Here is a 24,224-nt window from a genome sequence, read left to right as displayed (position 1 = left end):
ACGTCCTCTCCCAGCTCCTCCGAGAATTAGGCCCCAGGCCTAGCAGAAGGCATTACAGCCTCCCAGCTGCAACCCCTTACATTAGAGGCAAGCTGCCCAAGTGGATTTACCACCTACTTATCAATATATGTTAAATGATGTCGTATGCTGAATAAAGGACATCACTATTACTAAGACGCCTCATGTCATCCTTACAACTATTATACTACATCAGTGATGTGTAATATCCAACTAAACAACCTAAGAACAGTTGTGGTTAACTACTCTGCATTCATCCAAAGGGCGGAAAGGGGGAGCCACTGCCGACACGATTCAAACGTGTGACCTGCGGGATGCACGCAGATCTCTGCAGCAGGCGCTTCGATAGACGAGCTACCTCGCATGCGGAGTACATCCGTTTACTGTGGCACTTGTGCGGCACAGCTCCGGCGAGTGAACCATTTCCCCCACGGATTAAGTGTAATGGGGGCCGTGCATGGGCGGATGTCTGCTTCCATGGGGTTGCCACTTCCAAGCCCTCATCGGGGAGCAACAGGGACCCCCAACACTCCGCTTCCTCTCGATGCCATCTGATCCGGCGGAGAGGGTTAACGTTTTGTCTCAGCCTCGCATCCATACCAGGCTCTGCCAATCACCTCCGGAGAAGAGAGGAGGGCGGAGGGGCTGGCGGAGAGCGGCCCACAGGCCCACATCGTGCCCGGCGAGTGCGTGCGAGAGACCTCCGGATACGGGCCCCTTCCCTCATCTGATCCCCCCATGTTTAGGGGTCCACCAGCTCGGGGGTCAGGTTAAGGGGAGCCCAGCGGGGCTGACGCGGTCCATCGCATAGCAACAGGATGAAGAGACGGCAGGAGCATCTTCTGCAGCAGGTAAGCCCCCCCCTCCTCACCCACGGAATAACACAACAAGGGGGGCACCACAACCCCCGCCCCCCATCCACCTCCGTCAGTAAGGCAAAGAGGAATTGTAATCGGGATGGTCACAGGTAATTTCTCGTCTGCCGGGTTGCAAAGGTGGGGAATGCGACGGGGCTGGAGTTCTGGGAGCGAGATCTTTCCAGACAATACATAACGTTTCCTTCCATGTGGGGGGCGGGGTGGGGGGAGCGTGCCCCCAGTTTAAACGAGCAATTATGTTTTTCTCAATTGAAAGAGTTGTTGCTCCTCCCAAAAAATGGAGATTTTTTCGCGATGCTATTTTGGGGGGTTGTTGCTTTTTAGAACCAGTGGTGTGGGCGATGAGCAAGACTTCCCTCCCCCCCGGCACACCAAGAGCGGGGCACTTATGACAGATAGTCTGGGGGGGGGGGGGTATGAGGATAGCGGGAGGTAGCATCATGCCCTGAGAAGGGTTGCGAGAGGAGGAAATAGGGAGCAATGGGGGAGGGGGTGACTGGAGCTCTCAAGGTTGAGGGGTGGGACGCACCTGTGGAAAATATGAATTGTGGTGGGGGCGCTAAAACAGCAGTACACGAGCTGGGAATGTGCTAGCGCTGGGAATGTGCTAGCGGGGGACAGAGAGCTGAGCGCTTTGGGGGGGTATAGGAAGTAGGAGGCGGTTGGCAGAAGAAGCACTTGTGTTAAAAAAAAAACAGTATGCTTGAGGGACGGGTAACAGGTGTGCGCATGGCTGCGGGGCCAGAGAGCGCACCCGGGAAAGTCTTGCAGAGGGGAGGGGGGTGCCGACTACCTGCCTGGGGAGAGGGGGCACGGAGGCCGTCGAGAGTAAATCAGGAAACGAGTGGCAAGGAAAGATGGTGGCTGAGGCACACCGTGTCACTCCAATGGCAAAGGGCACAGGGTGGAGGTCACTCAGTGTGCGTTGTGCAGGATTGAAGAACGTGCGAGGGGCCGGGCGACCCCAACTGCGCACCGATGTAAGGCAGGGGTGAAGGGGTGAATGAAGGTACGGGTCTGGGTGAAATGAGCGAACACGTGTCGTAGGTAGAGGAGGGTGCGTGGGACTCAGCGTGGGTGTAGGGAAAGGGCGACACTGGAGGTGGGGGGGATGTGGACGGGCCCAATCACAGAAGAGGCTGCATGGGCTCAGGAGAGGTCTGAGGGCGGGCTCGCTAGTCGGCACAGAAGGAAGGGGTGACACGTGGGGTACTCGAGGGTGCGCTGAAGGAACCTGGCTGGATGGATGCAGAGGCTGGCAGGGGGGCAAAGAGGGAAGCCTCTGGGCAGGACCTCCAGTGTAGAGAGCGGCGCCAGAGCTGGGAATCCGCGCGCTGCACCTCAGGTGCGAGCCCCCCCCGTGTGTGCCGCGGGGGCCGTGCCTCCACCTTGCACCATGCTCCCACGGGATCTTTTTTAGGAGCACTGACAGAAGCAGTGCCACAGGTGATAGGTGGGACAGCGTTTGCCAACCCATGAACCTAGGATGGGTGACAGGTGCAGAACATGGGGTGTGGACGGCGTGGTGGCGCACAATAGTAATGTGCTGGAAGAGTAGGAATGGGGGCATTTCATGAAGCACCCTCTGGTTCGGAGTATCAGTTTTTCCTCGTAGGGGTTAATTCCGGAACAGTCTGCTCGCAGGAAGTGGACATGCAACAACCCCACAAACATTACACTTCCGAAAATGGCGGGCACTCACATGTCCAAACACGGGTCTTTGGGCGCATTACGTATCTAAAAGCATTCCTTTGGATGTTGAAGTACAATAGAACTGCCTGGGGGGGGGATGGGGGGAGTATTCCTCTGTGCCAGGCTTGGCTGAAGATGTGGGGTGATTTCAACACGAGACAGCCAGCCAGCAGGGAGACGAAACACTAAAAGCCCAGTGAAAAGCCACACATCCTTCTTTGTCAGCAAGTGGCTGATGTGGGGGATCCGGTGTTAAAAGGCAACAGGGTGATCACACTAGTGTATACCAGTAGGAGGGAAGTGATGGCCAGAAGAGCTCCAGCAAATGTAGGTTGTAAGGTGAGTGCCTCAAAGCACACATGTGAAGCCCCAGAAGGAAATGAATATAGAAAGGAATACATTGCTGTGTCATAAGACTGTTGACGGCCAACATGGGGTCAGTTGCAGGGGGCCCTTATGAGGCTCGAAGCCCTTTTCTACTGAAAACGTTGAAGGGACCTCGAGCCGTCCATGGTTGGTGCTCCTCCCGCTTACCTGGGCAGCAACTCACGTTTAACTTGCTAGTGGGGGGCTACAGCTCGCTGAGTTCGATGTCGTGTGCAGCCATCTTCATAAGACGTGGAGGGACGAAGTGCAATTTGGGGTGAATACACGTGCCTGGCTGCCAGAAGCGATTGCGTCAAAGACGCTCCAGCCATTCTGGCAGAAGAAGCAATGCAAACAAGCACAGGCAGATCCAACGTTTTGGGCTTTTCTGTAGGCATGCCATGTGCATTCTCCAGGAACTACCCAGCTAATGCCTGTAGAAGAGACACACCGGCTGCTTACACACTCAAAGGGATCCCAGTGGTGGACTCTTGGGCATGGTTGGGTAAGTACTGGGAGGCAATGCCCTTAGGAGCTGATAACTATGGATGGTCAATGGAAGGGTGAAAACCCAAACACCCCACACAGGCCGTGTTGCGGTGTGTCCTTTCTCACATCCCATTGCACACCTAGCTTCACTTCTCCTAACCAAAGTTTCTTGCAGCGGCTCCTAGTGGTCAGAACTAAAAATGAGCGCTTCACAATGCTGGCATAGTGGAAAGAAAGCGTGCACCCAAATTGTTAATGTTAAAGATATTTATATAGCTCAGTGTCACCGACGGAGTTGGTCTCCAGACGCTCAGGTGGATCTGTAAACAAGAGGGTGGGGGGGTTAGTGGGGTGAAGAGGGCATAGGAAAGTGAGAAGGTGGGGTCCTGTTGGCAGCTTTAGTTCGGTTTTAACCGCGCGCTGAGCTTAGGTGTGAATATGGGATCGAAGCAAGTCCTTGTGTGCTGGTGTTGCGATATATGTGTTGATAGTATGTTGTTGCGGTGTGGTAAAGTGCGTGCAGTTTTCTGTGAGAGAATTGGTTGTGTGGGTTTTTGTGTGAGTTAAGTATGCAGAAATTTGAGGTTTTGATAAATGGGTTATATGTCTCTTAATCCATGTAGTTTGTTTTATGTATCCGGTTGTCATACTGGGTAGGTATATTATTTCTCTTTCTTTTCTGACTGTCTAGTTTCGAGGGTGATGGCGTGGCAGGTTCCTAGCTAAGTTATTTGTGCTTAGTAAACCCGGTTGGGCGAGCATTATCCCCTAGTTCGATAGTGGTGTTATATTATCATTTCCCCGCTCCTTGCTATATATTTACTGTCGGTGGTCCATTGGATGGGTATATTCTTTCTCTTCCCTTTCCTGACTGTCTAGTTTTTTGGGCAATGGTGAGGCTGGACACCAGCTAAGTTATTGAGCTTAGTACACCCGGGTGGGCGAGCATTATCCCCACTTAGGTAGTGGTGGTATATCATCATTCCCTGCTCCTTCCTATTTACTGTTGGTGGTCCATTGTTGCCTGTGATTACAATGTGGGCCAAGGTGTTAATGCTAGGTCATACCTTGCCTTCCTTCCCGATTGATCTGTGGATGTTCTTTGGTATGGTCTATCTTTCAATTAATAAGTGTATATGTTGTAGATCAGTACATCCTTACTTCTAGTAAGGGTCGAAAGCTTAGGGAATAGGGGATAGGTTCCTCTCTCAGCCTAGTTCCTCTGTGTATGCCCCTATGGGCATTCTTTCTGGTTATGGGGTGACGAGTCAGGATATGAGGAGTTTCCTGAATTGTAGGTGATCTCTGTGTTGCATATGTTCTTTGGTAGTTCGTTCCAGGTTTTTGGTGCAAGGTGAGAGAAAGAGGATCCTCCAAGTTTTCTTTTGATGTATGATTTGAGTTCCAAACTGATGCCGCTGCTGGATCTGAGTGGCCTTGCAGTTATGTCTGCTTAATTTTACTTCTAAGAAACTCTGCACCTTGGTCGTAGATTGCTCTGTGCGTTATGCGCATTGATTTGAACTTGATCCGTTATTTGATGGGTAGCCAGTGTAGCGTTTTCAGCGCTGGTGTGATGTGTTCTCTTCGAGGTAGTTTAAGGAGCAGTCTGGATGCCACATTTTGTATGTGTTGGAGTTTATTTAGGAGTCGTGCAGGCATGCCTAGATATAAGCTATTGGTGTAGTCTAATCTGGACATGATGAGAGCAATGACAGTAGTTGTTTTGTTGGTGAATGAGAGGAATGGTAGGGTCCTTTTAGCCTCTCGCAGGAGAAAGAAGCATTTCTTGATTAGGGCTTTAACTTGTGACGGCTCTAGTGTGAGTTTGTTGTCCATCAGGACTCCCAGGTTTTTTACAGTTGATGATGGGACTGGGGTTTCACCAAGTTCTGTTGCCCATGGGATGTAGAGGTTATCTTCTCCGTTTTTTGTAATGATCATTATTTCTGTTTTGTCTGGGTTGACTTTGAGGCAGTTTAAGTTCATCCAGTTGTATATTTCACAAAGGCAGTTCACTAGTATTGAGTTTTCTTCTTGTGGATCTTGTATTTTATAGACTATTTGTGTGTCATCAGCGTAGTTGTAACAGGTGAGGCCATGTCTTGCGATGATTTTAATTAGTTGATACAGCTAGTTGTTGCATGACGATTCTCTTGGGCTGAATCTGAAGGCTTTCATCCATATTGTTTCTGTTCTGTTTGTTATGAAGGATTTGATCCATAGTAAGGCGTCTGTGATTCAGAATTCTTCCAGTCTCATGAAGAGGATGTTGTGGTTAACTGTGTCGAATGCCGCGGAGAGGTCTAAAAGTATCAGAGCGGTGCTGTTGTTTGAGTCTGCATTTGCCTTTTGATCATCCCAGATTGAGATAAATGCTGTTTCTGTTCCTTTCATTGGTCTGAAGCGTACTTGTGCCTGGTTTAATAGGTGGTGTTCTTTTATGAATCTTTGGGTTGTTCTAAATATGTGTGTTTCCAGGAGTTTAGCTGGGTAGGGGATGTTGGAGATGGGTCTGTAATTCGAGAGGTCCTATTCGTTTCCTGCGGTATCCTTGAGGAGTGGTTTGATGTACGCTGATTTGAAGGATTGTGGCACTCTTCCTGTTGAGATCGATTGGCTGAGGACGTTCCTGTAATATTCTATTGGTGTTCCTTGTGAGAGAATTGATTTGTAGATGTCAGGGGAACAGGGATCCGCAAAGGAGCATGATGTGTTGCTTTGATTTACCAGTTTGACGAAAGTCTCCACTGATAAGTGCAGGAAGTTTCAGCGTTTTTTTTCCAGTGTTCCTTGCATTGGTGGGTGTCTTCAGTGTTGTGGTTACATGGTCTGTTTTGTATGGTCTGTTGGATGGTCATGATTTTATTTTGAAATGGTCTGGAAGGTCATCGCATAGTTTCTTTGATGGTATTGGAGCATTGTTGCAGCCGGGTGTTTTTTTAAAATTTCGTTTATGATTTTAAATAGTTCTTTTTGGGTGTTTGGTGCTTTGAGTATTCTGTTGTCGTAGTATTTCCTTTTTGCTTTTTCTATTTCCATTTAGTATCAATGGGTATGTTGTTGAAGTTTGATTTTTTTCCCCAGTCTTTATTGATCCTCCATTCTAGTTCTAGTTTTAGTTTTTCCCTTTTCATGGCGCCTAGTAGTGGGGCGAACTATTTTGCCTTTGCTCTTTTGCAGGATGGATTAAAAGGTTTTTTCCTTGGTGATCTCGTCAATTGTTGTGGTGATCCAGTTGTGAAGTATATCTATTTTAGTGTTTAGGTCCGCTTCATCCATAGTTGTTGCTTGTGGTTTGGTGATCTCCAATAGTTTCATTAAGTTGGAGTTTTTTTATGGTTCTCCAGTTTCTTTTCATGATGATTGGTAGCTTTTCCTGTTTCTTGGTTATTGAGGAGGGCAGTGTGATTACGAAGGGGATGATGAGGTGGTCGCTCCAGAGGATCTGAATCGGTGGCATCATGGTAATTATTTTTCTGTTGGTGAAGATTGCGTCCAATCTATGTCCTGCCGTGTGGGTTGCTCCTTTACCCAGTTGATGTAGTTTCATTGTTGTTAGTTGGCTGGTAAGAGATTTTTGTGAGGTTGTGGTTTCTTCATCGAACCAAATGTTGAAGTCTCTGAGGATAATCAGGTGGTTATGCTAGATAGCTAGGTCAGTGATTGCTTCAAGGTGTCTACAAAGGCCTCATACATTCCTGGTATGTATACAAGTATGAATTTCAGGTTTGTTCTGGGATTTGTTGATAGACGTATGATTAGAGATTCACATTTACTGATGTTTAATTTCCATGTGTTCCTTGTGGATGATTGCCAGTCCACCACCTGTTTTGGTTTTCCTGTTTGCTTGTATACACTTGAAGGTATCAGGCAGGCAGTTATTGAGGGTGATCTTTTAGTTGTCATCTAGCCATGTTTTGGTTACAAAAAGCATGTTGATGCCTCCATCACTTAGGAGGTCGTATATTTCGGTGGCATGTTTGGACATTGATCTTGCGTTAATTAGATTGCAGTGGATCTTTTTAGTGTGATTTTGTTTTTTTTTTGTTTTTCCCGGTTTTGATTTGTGGGTGTTGCAGCTTTGTCGTTGAATCGGTCTGTGAGATTGATAATTGGGTTGCTGACTTCTATTGCTTCATCATCACTTGTCATTTGATGTGGGTAGTGTTAGTAAAGATTTCTTAATTGTGGGTAATTTTCCTTCCATGTGGCAACCCCTAAACTTTTTGCTGTTATTTTCACCATGATCTAGACTTTGCCAGGGAAGTGCAGCCTTCTGCCGCACTCCTCTGGGCTTTCGCTCCATTCTTATGGGGAAACTGACATGCCCTTAAGACAGTCAGTACCGGGAAACGCTGTTTTCTGTAGTTTCTTTATCATGTTGCAGCTTTCGTGCAACATGACACAAGAGGCCACTGTAAGCTAAGTTACTGCTCTCTTGGGTCTCTAGTTTTCTACAGGCCCTAGATACTCTGTTTGGATTGTAAATGATTGGTGCAAGTGAATCACGGAAGGGAATGGTGTCAGCGATCGTTTCTTGTGTTTTTGAGCTCCTTTTGGCGTTTTAGGCGCGTTTCTCGCGCTTAGCCCAAAATGGTGGCCTGGCTCCCAAAATGGCCAGGCTCCTTTGTCCTGTCCGCTGACCGTCTTGCCCCCTTCACCTTCCCCAGGTCGAGCCGACCCGGGGCCTTCCTTATTTGGGCATGTACTTTCCCCCGAAACACAGATGCTTTCGCAGGCTTCTACAGGCCTTGTGTGTGCCTCCAGGATGTGGGCTGGGATGTCTGGTCCCAATACACATCCTGGGTGCCAGAGAGTCTAGTGTGGTGTGAATGCCTGGGACCACAGTGGTCCGTGATAGGTCCACGTATGGTGTGAGTGTTTGATGAGCGGATCTCCCATTGGGTCCCCTCCGTTTTGGCACGAAGGGAACCCTGGATAAGAGGGGACTGGAAACGCCACTATCATGTCGATCTCCTGAGTTCTCACGAACAAGGGAATACAGGAGCCAAGTATCCTGCAACCACGAGGCTAAACCGAGGAATCGCTGGTGACCCGCTGAAGGACTGCTCCTCTGCACTGCTGTCGCTTTGTGAAACCCTTTCTACCTCTGATCGAACCAGAAGGCCTGTACTGGTACTTCGACCCTTGGAATAGCGGGGACAGCTATTCTCGGCATCTTCACCATCTCCTGCATGTAAGCCTTCGGAAGTGTCTCTGGGCCATCCAGCAGACTGACCAGCCTACCCAGGAGTCTTGCTCTGTAACCGCCGTCAGGTTGTGTTGTATTTCGAGTCCTTGTCACTCTCACACGATTCGTACACTTGGCATTCCCAGGTCTGAAGTGAGTATTGTACATTTGGCTGAGATACACACGGCCGCTCCGTTGCCCTGCTGTGGTAACAAACTGTGCGGGTTCACTTCGTTTGGGACATCTTTAACTGAACTCTGCTGCTGCAGAATCTACACGACGACGAGACGTCCCCTGCTCCCCTGAACCTGCCAGCACTGAAACTGATGCGGAGAAGCCTGGGTCTGCTTGCATCAGGGACCGGTGAGTAGCATAGCTAGGAACTGTTCGCCCTCCTGCAGGAGTCCATAGCTTTTCCCCGCTGTGTCGAACAGCACACCTTTCCGTACTCACGCTCTGCTTCTGCCCACAGTGGAGGCTGTGCTTGAGTCGCGGAACTCTGTTCTTCTTCATTTGTGCACCAAACTGAACTGCCTGATTCCCTCGAAGAGACTCCCCTTTTTGCCCATTGGCACCAGCGTGTGCAGGTACTTTTGAGCACAAGGCTCCACTCTTCGTAGGGCTTGGACTTCCTCTTAGTTAGGTGCCTCTGAAGGCGGACTGGGTCTAATCATTATTTCGCACTGCCTGTTTTCCTCCCCTTCTAGGTGGACTACACATTTTGTGCATCTAACGCTTTAGACTCGTTTGTATTTGTACATATATTGTATTAGTTTGGTATGTGTTGGTTTACTAGAGTTTTATTGTGATTTCTCGCTACGGTCATTGTTGCAAAGGCCTTGGAATAAATGTGTATATATTTTTAATATAACACCTGTTTGCAGTAATTTGTAAGTGCCCTTGCTTTGTGTGCTCATTGCGGGCTTTCAGTCACCCTCACCCCTCTTGAGACCTAGTCTTGACCGCTGCGATCGCTACCCTGATTGGTCTGGCTTGTCCAGAGGTTACCCTGTTCCAAGTAATTAGGTTGGCCTTCTTAACCTCTGCGCCTCCAGGACAGAGTTCAGAAATCCGTCTTAACAGGTATTGATAGTGCCCTTCTGTTCCTGTGATGTAGGGAGTAAGGGATCTGGCGTCATACCATTCTCTTCTTGGGTCCACTCTTCTTTTGTTCCGATGTTTGTTTTTTTTTAAAATCTGTCTGGGTATGTCGGTGGTGTGTAAAGTGACTTCAATTCAGCACTCCAACTAAGTCAATGCCTAGTCTGGGATCTGGAGTTTGGTTTTCTAAATTCTGGTCTCTGGATATTGCCTGAATTTGGATGTCGTCCGTCCAGGTGCTTCGTAAGAAAGTGGAAAGTGAATGTCTACCTGGGTCTCAGTGGCTCTTTTTCTGTCTTTTGAAAATGGGTGGGAAGGCTGACTTTCGATGCCCAACCCTCTGAGGATCCTGATAGACTCGAGGATTCTCTGTCGCCTGACTGGGGAACTGAATTGTGAGTCATCCTGTGTCATCAGGCATCATTTTTATGGCATACGGAAAGAACACTCCCCTTGTCACTTTGCACACAAATCTATTTTTGATTGCAATGCATATTTATCTATGTACACATTTTCTAATATTATTTGTCCAGTTAACATATTTTCTGTAGCGCCAAACCATCCCTGTCTTTGTAAGATGTTGTGTTCACTTCTGACAGAATTCTTCCCTTTTCATCCAGAACACAGTCTCTAAACTTTTCCAGAATTTACAGAAATGTGCGGCAATCAGATGATGAAGTGTCAGATTTTTAACATACAGACATTTGGAGTAATAGCCTATTTTCTGCTACTACCCCCCAGAACATACCACAGAGTCCTAACACCTCTTAAAATGTGCACAGAAAAATCACAAGAATAATGATATTATTGATATAATTTTGACAATTATGTACTATGAATTATCCATCTTTCTAAAATGATGCTTTGGCCCAGAGGGGTGTGGTTTCCCAAAGCACATGGGGGAATTTCTGATTTGTCCACTTCCTCCAAGCTCAGCTGGCTCACAGAGGCAGTGCCCCTCCCATTTCCTTCCAAGAGGAAGCCATTTACGACCCCCTGATTTAGCAATTGCTTGGAGTAAAGGGAAGTTCATTGTTCTGTTTTCCTGCAGTCCCAGGTACCCCTCCCCTGATTCCATCAGAGAGGTGTGATCTCCTTTTGGTGGGGCAGCAGAGGCAGGCCAGGCCTGTGAATACAGTTGCTGGGCAAGTTTCAACTCCTGTCGGGGGGAGTTGCCGGGTAGAATTCAGTCCTTTAAGCCAGGCTTCAGCCAAAGGTCACTTTTGTACCCATTTTTCTTCATTCAAATCAAACTTACAATTTTGACACATGCAGCTAGAGCGCTGATTCTAAGTTCAAAACCATGACATTTAAGCAGTTGCAACCTATGTGACACTCAAAAGTAGGTCACTCATTTATTTTAAACATTTCGATTTTAGTGGCTTTAAATCCCATTTCACTTAAGCTGCTGACATCCACAGCTCAGCTAGTTTTGTTATGAACATTATTTTATGCTCTTCATCTGTCCAGATTTGGTATGCACACAAGACTTTATTCTACCAGACGTCTGCTGATGTTCAGTAAGATTTTTCAATATCTTGCAATGTTTGAAGTAGGCATTTTGAGCTTGCATTCAGCGAAACAAAGGTGATTTCAAGGCGCTTTTTGAGCTAACAGGCACTGCTGTTTTTCCTTTGGCACCACGTTTCACTCATGTTGCTTCTGGCCCATCACGCTCGCATTGGTGGGTGGCAGGTCAGGCGACCATTTTGGTGTGCGCAAAAACTGCGCCGTTTTCCTGGATTCTGGCGCAAATGTGGGCTTTTCAGCCATCTTGGATTTTCTAAGCCCACAGCACCAAATGTTGCAACATAATAACTTGAACATGGGTCGATACACCTGACAGGTGTTGGTATTTTGGTTGGTGTGAGGTACGGTGTAAGGTATAAGGATTTTTCTCTTACAATGTTTGTTCTGTCGATAGTATTGTTTGGTGGGGTGTGTTCTGTATTGAAGGTGTCTTCTGTTGGGGGCAGTTGAGCTTGTGCATCCGTATTATTTGTACCATGTTCCTTTTCTCTTTGTCGGCATCCAATTGTGCGTCGGGGGCATTTGGGTCCTTGGAGGTAGGAGTTGGTCTGGGTGTTGGATTTATAGGGTCAGTTGTCCAACTCTTGTTCCTTGAGCCAAGCTAGTGTTGATTTTGATCCTCTTAAATTGTTGCTTCTGGAAGTTTTTCGAGGGTGTATCTTTGTTCAGTCGGTTGGGGTGTTCCTCTTACAATGGCAGGGCTGTCCTGGGGGGTATTGTACATGGGAGGGTGGTGCGGCTGGTTATGGGCTGGATTATGGTGGTAGTTACTGGCTTTGGTGGTTGCTGGGTGTTCAGGGGTGTCGGGTTCTTAGGATTCAATTATGGCAGGTACTGATAATATCCAGACGGGTGGGGAGCAAGAGATGGAGAGCCTAGGTTTTGCAGGTAGTTTGCAAGGAGTTGGACTCTTGGTTGTAGGATATCAGATGTCTGAAGGGATGTAGGTTGAGGCGGGAGCCAAGCGATGATTGAACAGCTCGATTCCCGATCCTTGGACAGCAGCGGGTGGGTCCAGGTTCCGCAAAAAAGGCAGGCAGTGGTCAAGACTGGTACACCTAGCTATCGGGAGAGGGCTTTAGGCCTTGCAGAAGGCAGGCAGTGATCAAGTATCAGGTTAGGGACAACTAGGTGACAGGGGAGCTTTAGTTTGGGAGAGGTAGGTGGTAATTAACGCCCAATTTTAAGACGCCTAGATATTGGGAGACCTTTCAGAGTCAGGCAGCAATTGAACACCTGGACTGGGACATCTAGACAGCAATTGAACACCTAGACTGGGACACCTAGACAGCAATTGAACACCTAGACTGGAACACCTAGACAGCAATTGTACACATAGACTGGGACACTCAGACAGCAATTGTACACCTAGACTGGAACACCTGGACAGCGGGAGAGGCTGTCAGGTGTCAGGTAGCAATTAAGCTCAGAGCGTCAGGCAGCAATTGAAAAACTAAACTGGGACACCTAGACAGCAATTGTGCACCTAGTCTGGAACACCTGGACATCGGGAGAGGCTTCAGTCTCACAGTGTAGCAGGTTTAATAGAATAAGCTAGAGGTGGGAACACCTATAGTTGGCTCTCGTGTACAGAGGTGGAGAGGCTTCACAGTGCAGTTCAGGCACAGGGGAGTACACATAGGTATACTTTGGTGCAGGAGAACACACCCAGATGTGAGTTCTGCGTGGTGGGGGGAGGCCTAGGTTCATGAATGCAGCTTGGTACGGGAGGGGGCACCCAGACTTGAGAATCCTGTGTTATGGTGGAGGGGCCTAGTTTTCACTGTGCAGCTTAGTACAGGAGAACACACTGAGATTTGAGAGTTCTGTATATCTGGAGAGGGGCCCCAAATTTCGCTATGTAGTTTTGGTACAGGAGAACACCCTGGGATTTGAGAGACTTGTACAGTGGTATAGAGCCCTGAGCTTTACAGTACACTTTGGTAAGGGGGCACACCTAGAATGGGGTCCTGTATGGTGGGAGAGAGGCCTAAGTTTCAAATGTAGTTTCAAATACAGGGGAGTACACTTAAAAGGGTCCTGTATAGTGGGAGAGAGGCCCAAGCTTCACAATGCAGTTTGGTAAGGAGAACACACTGAGATCCGAGAGTCCTGCACAGTGGGAGAGAAGCCTACGTTTCAGAATGCAGTTTCAAATGCAGTTTCAATGCAGTTTCAATGCAATTTTATATACAGGGGAGCACACTTAGAATGGTCCTGTATAGTGGGAAAGAGGTCCAAGATTCGCATTGCAGTTTGGTACAGGAGGTTTCGTATAACGGTGTCTGTATAGGTTGTAGATAGAAAATTGTTCCTACCTTATCCATTGATGCTGGTTGATGGCAGCCTTTTCGTCGTGAGTTCTGTCAGGGTGCTGTGGCCTGTTGCAGCTGCTGGGTTGCTGGGGTGACTTTGCAGCCACTGCTACCTGGCTGTAGTTGTGAACTCTGTAGGTTACTCTTGGGTTTAGCGTGTAGGGCTAGCTAAGTGGAAGGGCGTGCTTATTACGTGGAAGAGTACCACAGGAGTAGGGAAAGTAGTGGTTGGGAATTGGTGTATGTTAGTGGCTGGCCCCTGGCCTCCTCTGCTGACACCTGCAGACAGTCTAGAGCCACTGCTACAGGAGCCACTCTTTGCCTTGGGCCCTTAGCCGCTGGGCTTCAGGGGCAGAGGGCTGCCCTGGGAGGTAGTGTTAAAAAGGCAGAGGGACCAATCAGGGGAGGAAGCAGGCACCATGGCCGGGCCGAAAGCAGGGGAATGGGAAACCAAATGACACGTGCGCAGGAGCGCTTTATTCCAAATGCACACAAAAATTATCCAAATTGCAAAACAAATATGGAGCCAACAAGCAGCCTCTTACCTTTTTGGAGTGGCTAACACTGTTACCAAAACACCACGTAGGACTAGGCACTAGCTGGAGTTGGACCAATCAGGGGAGGGCTGAGAGGGAGGAGGAACCAGAGCCAGGCCGAAAGCAGGGGAAGGGGAATGCACGAATCCCCAAATTAGTTTGTATTGGTGAGGATTTGTTGACGGGAACCATCATCTAGCAATGGGATATGCAGAGAACTGGTGGCTGAAAGACAGGCCAAGGGTCTTAAACCTGATTCATAAAATCATGTGTTGCAGGCCCAGTGCATTGAATGGCCAGAAAAACATACAAATGAACCCTCGCTGGATCAGGGGTCTGCAATCTAGGGCTCTCCAGGTGTTTTGAAAAATAACACCCGTGATCCATCAACATTGACTATGGTGGCGAGGGCTGTTGGGATGTGCAGTCCTAAACAACTGGCGAATCAAAGCTTGCAAATCGCTGGCTTCGACAATAAGAATTTAAGTGGTTTCCTCTAGCAAAATTGCAAAGGCAGCAGAACAATTTCAAGCTACACTGTGAGGGGATTGTGTGGGGCATAGATTCAGGTTAATTCCACTGCCTGATGCTGCACAAAAGGTTTCACAGAGCTTCTTCTAAGTCGCATTGAAGCATGGTGATCCTAAATGTTTAGCAGGCTTCTAGAAAAGGGTCTTCAACCTAAACTAGTGAATATTGCTTTACAATGCCACGTCCAACACAATACAGCAAATCTTCATAATATTCTAGTCTTGGTACCTTAACCAGGCACTCCTGGTGTCATTCTTTTTTGTTGTTGAAAATCAGTTTATTGTTATTATAACATGTTCTGGGTAATTCTGCTCACTTTGCGCTAATCGGTGGTTAGGATTGCTGTATGTCTATATAGCTGTTAATTAACCTTGGACTTTAGCAGCCACAGGTACCAAAAAAGGTTTACCCAAGGCCTTAACATAGTGAACATGCGTTGGACTGGGAACACTGGATATTGCTCTGGTCCTGTTACAAGGGAAGTTAGGCTGCTTGCCAGTAAGGTTCTTTCACAGAGACAACAATACAACATGATTGTCCACAGGTGCCTTTATTACTAAAGGAGCCCTTTGTGTTATGATATGATAGGTTATTTATGTAAAGCCTATACACAATGTGTTTTAAAGCGCTTCAAGGCAAGGGAGGGAACAAGAGAAAATATAATGACATTCTTACAGGCCATGAACAGTAAGGATGTGAAATTAACTATCGTACTCGGTGTGCCGACATTTCAGATAGTTCAAGAGCTAAGACATAGATAAGGAAGGGAGGGGGAGAGTGGGAAGGAAATGGAAACAGAGAGGCGACTACCATACTAGGCCTGACAGCATTTCTGGTAGAGCCGGAGAATACAAAAGGTGAGGGAGAGGGATGCAGAAAGGGAGGGGAGGAACAAAACAAGCAACTATCGTACTAGGCCTGACGACATTTCAGATAGTGCTGGGTGGGCGGGAGAAACAAGTAAAAGACGGGGGAGGAGACAGATGAGGTTGCTATCATACTAGGTCCAGGGACCATTTTGATAGAGTAAGTACATAGAAAAAAGTAAGGGGAGGAGGTGGGGAGATAGGAAAAGGGAGAAAGGGAGAGGAGGAGAGAACAGAGAGTAAGCAGTCAAAAATAGTGGAGAAGCAAGAGGGGAGAGAAAATACAATTGCAGATGTCAGTAGTAACACATCATGCTGCAAGCCTGGATACGAGATGAAGATGGGAACAGCATGATTCATGGCCACCATGGGAAAGAGTGATGCACCTTGATCAGTGAAGTCTATAAAAGTCAAATCTAGCATTGGCCACAGGATGGTGATGGTGAAACCAGAATGTATCAGGACAGACTCCTGCAGAAGTAGGCTGGAGGAGGTGAGAGGGAGCAGGGTAGAAGGGTAGAAGCTGCAGAAGTAGGCTGGAGGCGGAAAAGAGGTTGACACGTGTTTTGACCCATTCCAGGTATTTTTCCAAACTGGGTACTAGAATTGGTTATAACTGTAGTGAAAAGGGGTGCAAGCAGCATTTTGGGACCAGCCCACACACTATAGCACACCTCCGACCTCCCACTAACAGGTTTGACTCTGCGCGACAGCCATGAACACACTACTGGAGAGATGACACCTTCAGCATAAACTTAGCATTTATTTGACAGAAAGCAACATATAAGGAGAAACAGTAATTTTAACAGCAATTGGAAATAAAAATATAAGTTTGAGAAATCACAAATAATTAGAACACAGCCTCACGTTCCTTGTATCTTAGCACTAGGGGACCCTGGTCATCTTAGATGACAGCGCCACAAGGAGCCGCAGGAGCACACCAAACTCTGGGCACTTGCTCGAAGCAAGTCCACGGAAGAATCCCCCCCGGGTCATGGTTCATGCATTCTTGTACCTTCGTGCTGTCAATCAGCATGACACAATATCCTAGAATTGTCTCAGTGCAAAACCTGTTTACTGATGGAAAAAACCCCAGCTCAGTAATTTTCCAAAAGCACTCCCTTACCTTCCCCTCCCCACTCGGAGCCCATCTGCGAAAGCGCAGGAATGTCTCTTATCAGTAATGGCTGGGTCGAGGCAGCAATTTCTCATGCGAAAGAGGACCTGTTTAGGGAAGCTGGCAGTGCCACAGTTGCAAAGAAAGAGTATTCCATTAGAAGCTGAAATAATATACATTGCAATTAACCCCTAGTGAGCGAGCCTTACTGGGCCTGCACTCTGCTAGCTAGTGTCTATTATGCTACAAGACTGGCTATATAAACGCTATAACGCTTTAAGCACTCAAATACAGGTCTCTATTAGCTGCTAAACTTGGGCCTCTGCCCTGCCTTTGCAAACTATGAATGTAACCTTCCACCCCTTTGATGCCTGCACGTTCAATGTAGCTCACTATGCTGAATATGTAGGCACTACTAAACATTACTAATCCATCTATAAAGGTCTGTTTCAGCATTTAGCACACACTTCGGATAAGATGTTAGTCTTAGCTGTTGATGCAGCCGTCTAAGGACCTAATATGTAATATAGTTAGCTCAGAAGGCTAATGCACCCAGGGAAAATGCAACTTCTTTCACACTACAATAACATAGGAATCAAAAGCAAAGTGTATCGTATGTATCCAAATCATATTTAGCATTTGTCAATATCAACCAGAATGTTGTAAACATGATCATCAAAAATGGGCAAAGGGTTACCAGTGCCCAAGCATAAAAATATAGAATGAATAAACATCACCCAACTGTACACAACAATGTAGAAAGTTGGGATTAAGAGGAATTGGATGTGGGAAGGATTAAAGGGAAATGAAAAGAAAGGGATCGGGGAGAGAAACAAAAACGTGGGTAAATATGAGTGTCAGATGTAATTGGAACAACGTAAATTCTCTGTTATTTTAAGCATAAGATTTTGGACCTGGATAAATAATAAGATGGCCCTTGATTAGGGCCGCGAAGCGAGACAATGGTGCACTCACCTTAAATGTCTGTAATGTTTACATTCAATACGCACTGAGTACAAAAAATGTGTATATGGGGTTTAAAATAACAGAGAATGATCTTTGTTCCAATTAAATCTAGCACTCATATTTACCCACGTTTTTTTATCTCCGCTGCACCCTTTCTTTTCATTCCCCTTCAATCCTTCCCATATCCAATCCCTCTTAATCCCACCTTTCTACATATTTTTTTTATTTTCTTTTATTGATTTTTAATAACATTACAAAAAACAAACAAAATATATAACATTTAACCAACAACATAACTGGCCGTATGGCACTGATGTAGATGTCCTTTCACATTTTCGCCTCAGAGTTGGTGGGGGATCAAGTCTTTTGGACTACCTCATTTCTCATGGCCGTTTTAGAGTTCACATTTCACGCCTTCCTGTTCTGGGGGCATATCGAATGACTGTCCTTTAATGTTCCTCCCCACCTCCTGGATTTTCTTCTTCACTGTGTTCTCTTTGTTCAAATAAATTCTGCATCAGAGAGTTCCATGCCATTATTCTGTGTCCCTTTTCCCCCACTCCTTTCTGTGCTGCCTTTATCCACAGTGCTGTCTCTGTCATTGCCCTTTTCTTAAAGTCCGCCCACCATAGATCTATTTTTGGGCCCTCCCTCGAGTTCCACGCCATTGCTATCCGCTGTTTAGCTAATATGCATAGTAGGTCTGTCATTTTAGCCAGTTGCGACCTGTGTCTGCCTCCTCTTGAGAAGAGACCCAGCAAGTACAGTTCAGGATTCTCTTCTTGTATTCAGAGTCCACTACTGGCCACTCTCTGTCTAATTTCGGCCCAAAAAATCCGTATCACTGGGCAGGTCCAGGACATGTGTATCATGTCTGCTTGTTCTTCCGAGCAACGAGGGCATGTGCGGGGGCCTCCCGGCATCATTGCGTTCATTCTCTTAGGTGTGAGGTATGCCCTATGCGTGACGTATAGTTGTGATTGTCTGAACCGTGCATTCCTTGATACCTTCTTTTGGATATTTCAGCACCCTGGACCATTCCTCATCACCAAGGGGTCTCCCGAGTTCCTCCTCCCAGTTCTCTCTGGTGCGTAGCACTTGCGCATTGTTAGCTTTTAGCATTTGTTCATACAATCTGGAGGTCGTGTGTCCCCCTTCTGATATGTCGTACCATGCATCCAACTCCCCTTCCATGTCCTCTTGGTCTGGCCACTCTGGCCACCTCTTCTTGATTGTTAGTATTATCCTGTTATATAGGATGAATTGACCTTTGTGTATGTCGCAGTCCTCCACCATGTCCTGGAATTCTGCCCACTGCTCGTCTTTCCTCAACTCTCCAATTTGTGCTGCACCCTTAGCTTCCCATTGGGATCTGTATATTGCAAGTGTGTTGGGATCTGTGCCTACTAATCCCGCTAGTGGGATCTGAGCTGAACAAGGATCCTTGATCTTCTGTAGTCTCCACGCCCTCGACCACAATTCCATTGCGAGCTTCAGCATGTTTGGTAGGGTCTTGAGCAGGGATTTGTCGAGCCATGGGACTTCACATAGATAGTAGGATTTCAGTGTTGGTTGGAAGAGTGTTTTATCTATTGATTTGTCTTCTCCCAGCCATTTGACCACAAATTGCAGTTGCCCTGCTAAATAGTACTTTTCAAAATCGGGCAGCTTGATGCCCCCCTCCTCGTACTCTCTCTGTAAGGTTGTCATGGCGATTTTACACCCCCCCCTCCCCACAGGAACCCCCGTGTTATTGTGTTCAGCTTCTTAAAGAAGGCTCTGGGTATGGCGTGCGGAATGTTTGTGAAGTAATATAGCAATCTTGGAAGTACCACCATTTTCAGAATGGCCGTTCTACCCATCATCCCCAGTGGGAGTGTCCCCCAGAAGCCCATGGCCTTTTGTATTTTATCTAGGGCTGCTAGTGTGTTGCGTTCATGTGACTCTACAGTGCTGTGGTGTATTTCGATTCCTAGTTACCGGAAGGAGTGCAGCGCCCATGCCAGACCTATGTCTGGGAGTTCATCCCGGGGCACTCGTTTTAATTTGGCCAGGGGGAAGAGGACAGATTTCTCTTTATTGATGGCAATCCCCGAGAGTCTAGTGTAGGCTTCCGCCGCCTCTAGGAGGCAGGGTAGGTTGACACGCGGATTTTCCACAAAGAGGAGGATATCGTCTGCATACAGTGAGACCTGGTGTACCACTCCATCTATATCTATTCCTGTGTCCTCGTATTCTGCCCTGAGGAACACAGCCCATTGCTCCAGGGCTAATATGTATAACATTGGTGATAGAGGGCAGCCCTGCTTGGTTCCCCTGTATATTCTCCATGCTTTCGAGATCTGTCTCCCTGTTTTCACTCTTGCTCTGGGGTCTTTGTATAGCAATCTAATCCATCTAAGAAACCCTTCTCCCATGCCAAAGTGGGCCAAGACACTCAGCAGCCACTTCCAGCTAATTGAATCGAATGCTTTGACGGCGTCTAATGACACTACCGCACATTCGCCCTGTCTCTGGTTTGTCTGTTCTATAACATAATGTAGTCTGCAGAGGTTGCATGACGTGTTGCGCCCTGGGACATAGCCCGTTTGGTCTGAGTGGATCAGTGTGGGTATCACTCATTTCAGGCGGTTCGCTAGGACCGCTGTGAGTATCTTGACGTCTTGGTTGATAAGGGAAATTGGTCTATATGACGCACACTCCTCTGGGGGATTCCCGGGCTTGAGGATTGGTACAATTGTCGTTTCCGACATGCTCTCTGGCAGTTGTGTTTCCTCATATGCTTCCTGGTATGTTTCTAACAACTTCGGGGCGATAGTGCTCGTGTATGCGTTATAAAACTCCCCCGGAAGTCCATCGGGCCCGGGGATTTACCTGAGGGGAGCTCGGAGATCACCGTCTCTATTTCTTCTACTGTAATAGTAGCATCTAATAGTTGGGCTTGTTCTGCTGTCAGTTTCGGTAATCTTATCTCCGCTAGGGCATCCGGAATGTCTTCCGGTTCCACTTCCGGGTTAGGGGTGTAAAGTTTCTCGTAGAAATCAGCAAATAGGTTGTTTATGTGTTTTTGGTTCCTGACCTCTGCCTCCGTTTCATCTATTAGTACTGCTATGGGGTCTTTTTTGTTTTCTTGCTTAGTGAGCCATGCTAGGAGCCTGCTCGGTTTGTCTCCCTCTGCGTGCAGCCTCTGTAAGTATTTCCCGTAATTTAGCTTCCCCAGTTTCTCCCAGAGTTCCATACATCTTGTCCTTAGCGCTAGGAGTTCCCTGGGTTCTTCACCCACCCTTTCTGCCCTTCTTTCCTCCCCCTTGATTTCTCTTTCTAGTTTGTCCAGTTCTCTCATAATGGCTACTTTCAGCCCTCCTGTCTTCCCAATCGCCGCCCCCCTTATCACTACCTTAAACGCGTCCCAGAGCGTGGCACTACTTCCCACACTCCCCTCGTTGTGTTCGAAGTAGTCATCTATTGCCACTTGCAAATGTTCCTCCAGTTCGCTGTCCCCTAGTGCCTACGCTCGGAGACGCCATGTCGGTATTGGGGTTCTCCTATGGGTATACACCCATGTTGCTAGTATTGGGGCGTGGTCTGAGAGTGTGCGTGCCTTAATGTCAATGCCTGTAAATTCTATTAGAGATTCGGCACCCGTAAATAGGTTATCTATTCGTGTGAATATTCCGTGGGGTGCGCTATAGTGTGTGTACCCCCTCCCGCCTCCGTGTACCTGTCTCCAGACGTCCACCAGCTGCAGTTGTGCAAGGGTTTTCTGGAGCTCCCTGGCAGGGGGAGCTGGTTTTCTGTACTTGTCATCTGAGCTGTCGAGGAGTGGGTTCAAAGTACAATTAAAGTCTCCTGCCCAGATGAGCATAGCTTCAATATATTGGGCCAATTTGGGTGCTATGTTTCTGAAGAAGTCTGTTGCGTCGTGGTACGGAGCATAGGTATTGATCAATCATACCTCTTTATTTTCCAGCATACCATGCATTAGCACAAGTCTTCCCTCAGTGTCACTTTCTTGTTTTATTAGCTGGAACGGTACTCCTGGCGCAATCCATATTAGCGCTCCCCTTGCATAGTTCGAATACGTGGTGCTATAAACTTGTCCTCCCCATTTCTTGCTCATTTTGGCTTGTTTTTCTGATGTCAAGTGCGTCTCCTGGAGCATTGCTATTTTGACTTTCAGTCTGTTTAACCAGGCGTACACTCTGAGCCTTTTAACATACGCATTGAGGCCTCTCACGTTCCAGGTTGCTATCATTATCTCATCAGGGCCCATGTGTGCTACGCTTGTTTCGGCCCTGTAATCCCATAGCCTTAGTATTGTGCACTGCTCTGCTTATCTTTCTTCCTTCTAGATCTCGGGGTCTTCCTCTCCTCTCCAGGGCCACCCCGCCTTTTCATCCGAGGTAACTTCCCTTGATTTGTTGCTGTATGTCTTTTTGTTCCCGACCCACTCGGGCCATTCTGTGGTCTCTGAAATTGACTCTCCGATCGATAGTGCCATGTGCCAGTCGGCCATTCTTACTGCTAACCAATACATAAACTATAACCTTTAAACTAATGCCCAGCCACCCTACCCCTGCTCGGGCTTCGCCGCTTCTCTCGCTCTGTCCACCGAGGTGGGGCTGGCTTGCCGCAGCGTGATGCTTCCAAACTAGCATCCTAACTTGATGAACTTTCTTCTTCAGGGGGGTGGTTTCTTGTGCCATTCTGCTGGAATGGGGCGAGTCGCTCCTCCGTCTTATGCATCTGGCACGGTCATGTTTCTATATGTTGACATTGTATTCTTTGGGCTAACGCTTCTTTTGTTTTCAGCGAGGCTGATTCTCGTTGCTATTTCGGTTTCTTCGACTTTGCTGGGGGAAGCCCTGCTGATCCATCCATGCGTGGGCCTCTTCGGTCGAGTCGAAGAAACGTGATTTCCCTTGGTGTATTACTTTTAGTTTAGCTGGGTATAGGAGCATGTATCCTACTCCAGCTGCCCTGAGGCGCTCTTTAGTTGGCCCAAATTTTGCCCTTTGCTTTTGAACCATCGCTGTATAGTCTGGGTAGATTGTAACCTTGGAGGAGCCCTTCTCAATCACTCCTCCCTCTCTCGAGAATGATAATATTTTCTCTCTGTCCTTGAAGTTCATAATTCTGGCAATCATCGCTCTTGGAGAGGCACCGGGTTGCGGTCTTTTGGCCAATGTCCTGTGTGCCCTATCCACCGTGAAGCCCTGGAACAGTGTTCCGGCACCAATCTCTTGGAGTAGCATAGTCTCAACATATTCTGTGGGGTCTCTACCCTCTTTGCCCTCCGAAGTCCGAGTATACGGATATTATTCCTGCATGCCCTTCCTTCCGCATCTTCTGCCCTGTTCAAGGATCTTGATCTTCTGTATTACCTCCGACATTTCCGTTTGTGCGACTGCAACGTCTGTGGTGTTTTGTTGCACTTGCTGTTCTGTTGTCATTACCCTATCCGTCAGATTTCTGGCGTCCTGGCGGAGAAGGCCTACATCTACCATGATGGTGTCGAGTTGTTTTCTAAGGACGCCTTAAGGTCGCCTATTGCTGTGTCCATTTTGGCCTCGAGGGATGTTTGCAGGGCCACTATGGCTTCTAGGATCGGTCTGTCATTCGTGTCTCCCAGCCATTCTATTGTGCTTGAGGAGGCCATTGCTGCGTCGGGCTGAACGGATTGCGTATTCCCGGGTGTTTTGGTGAAGGTTTCTATGCTGGTTTGCTTTGATTTACTTTCCGTTTTCCAGTTCGACATTCTCTTTGGGGTCCAATTGAATGCTGCCTAGTGGTCGATGGATCCAGGTCCGGTCCGCTGTTATTTGATAGGTGTCCCGGGCTTATTTTCCAGGTCTCCGGCCGTGGGCTTTGTCGTCCGTGTGTCCCAATGTACTATACTCCTTCTCGAAGTTAACGCCTCACCTTGTGATCCGCGCAGTGCGCGCCTCCTATTTGTAGCGGGTCTCTGGCGCTATGGGGTCCTTATTTATCCGCTGCTGTTGTGTTCATCCCTGCTGCGCTGCGACTCGTGTGACCCTTGTTGTGGTTTCAGAGAGGCGGTTGCGGCCGGTGCGCTGTGCTCCATTGTCAGATCGGGGCTCAGGTGGCCTTTCTCCCCACTGGGCTTCCTCGGCCTCGTCTTCCCACCATGTCCTTGTCCGCGCTCCTTGTTCCGCCTCATGGGTCGCCCCGGTCCGGCTCCACCACCTCTCCGGAGGGCCCCCGCTGTTATGGGTGTTGTTTCCCTCCCTGATAGGTCGTGCAGCACCTCTGGACTTTTCCCTTTCGGGTTGCGGAGCTCCGATGTTTTTTCTCGGCTGTTCAGGTCCTCGCGCCCGCCATTTTGTTTTTCGCAGGCGGCGCCTTCTTTTGCTTTTGTCTCTGCGATCCTTACTCCGTTTTTCCTCAGGAGAATCAGCGAGTGCTCTGCTACTGTTCCGACGTCTGTATCTGTTAGTCTGGGCTCTTTACCAGTCGTTTTGTGCCCGTGTGGTTAGAATCTCTGCAGGATCTCGGCAGACCTCTATGATTGTGCCTCCTACAGCATGGCCGCCTAGCCACACCCCCCCACCTTTCCACATAATTGTGTGCAATTCGGTTCTGTTTATTCAATCCTTATTTGTAT

The 24,224-nt window shown here is 47.8% G+C and overlaps 1 protein-coding gene across 2 annotated transcripts in view; it reads left to right on the top strand.

Annotated features, from left to right (window-relative positions):
- Positions 1 to 404: 404 nt before the first annotated feature.
- SLC6A7 (solute carrier family 6 member 7) overlaps positions 405 to 24,224 on the top strand; it is a 543,627-nt gene continuing 519,807 nt past the window's right edge. Inside the window, exon 1 of one of the 2 annotated variants that reach the window (XM_069654061.1) lies at positions 405 to 869. In XM_069654061.1, the coding sequence (XP_069510162.1) occupies positions 837 to 869 (33 nt within the window). In that variant the 5' untranslated portion in view covers positions 405 to 836. Of the gene's footprint in view, positions 870 to 928; positions 986 to 24,224 lie in introns of those variants that run through there. The other variant, XM_069654062.1, reaches the window with a different exon arrangement.

Source organism: Ambystoma mexicanum, chromosome 3q, assembly GCF_040938575.1.
Source record: "Ambystoma mexicanum isolate Mex_15411 chromosome 3q, UKY_AmexF1_1, whole genome shotgun sequence".
Taxonomy (NCBI): Eukaryota; Metazoa; Chordata; class Amphibia; order Caudata; family Ambystomatidae; genus Ambystoma; species Ambystoma mexicanum.
Note: the sequence above shows the minus strand (reverse complement) of the source record. Positions and strands in the feature narration are given on the sequence as shown.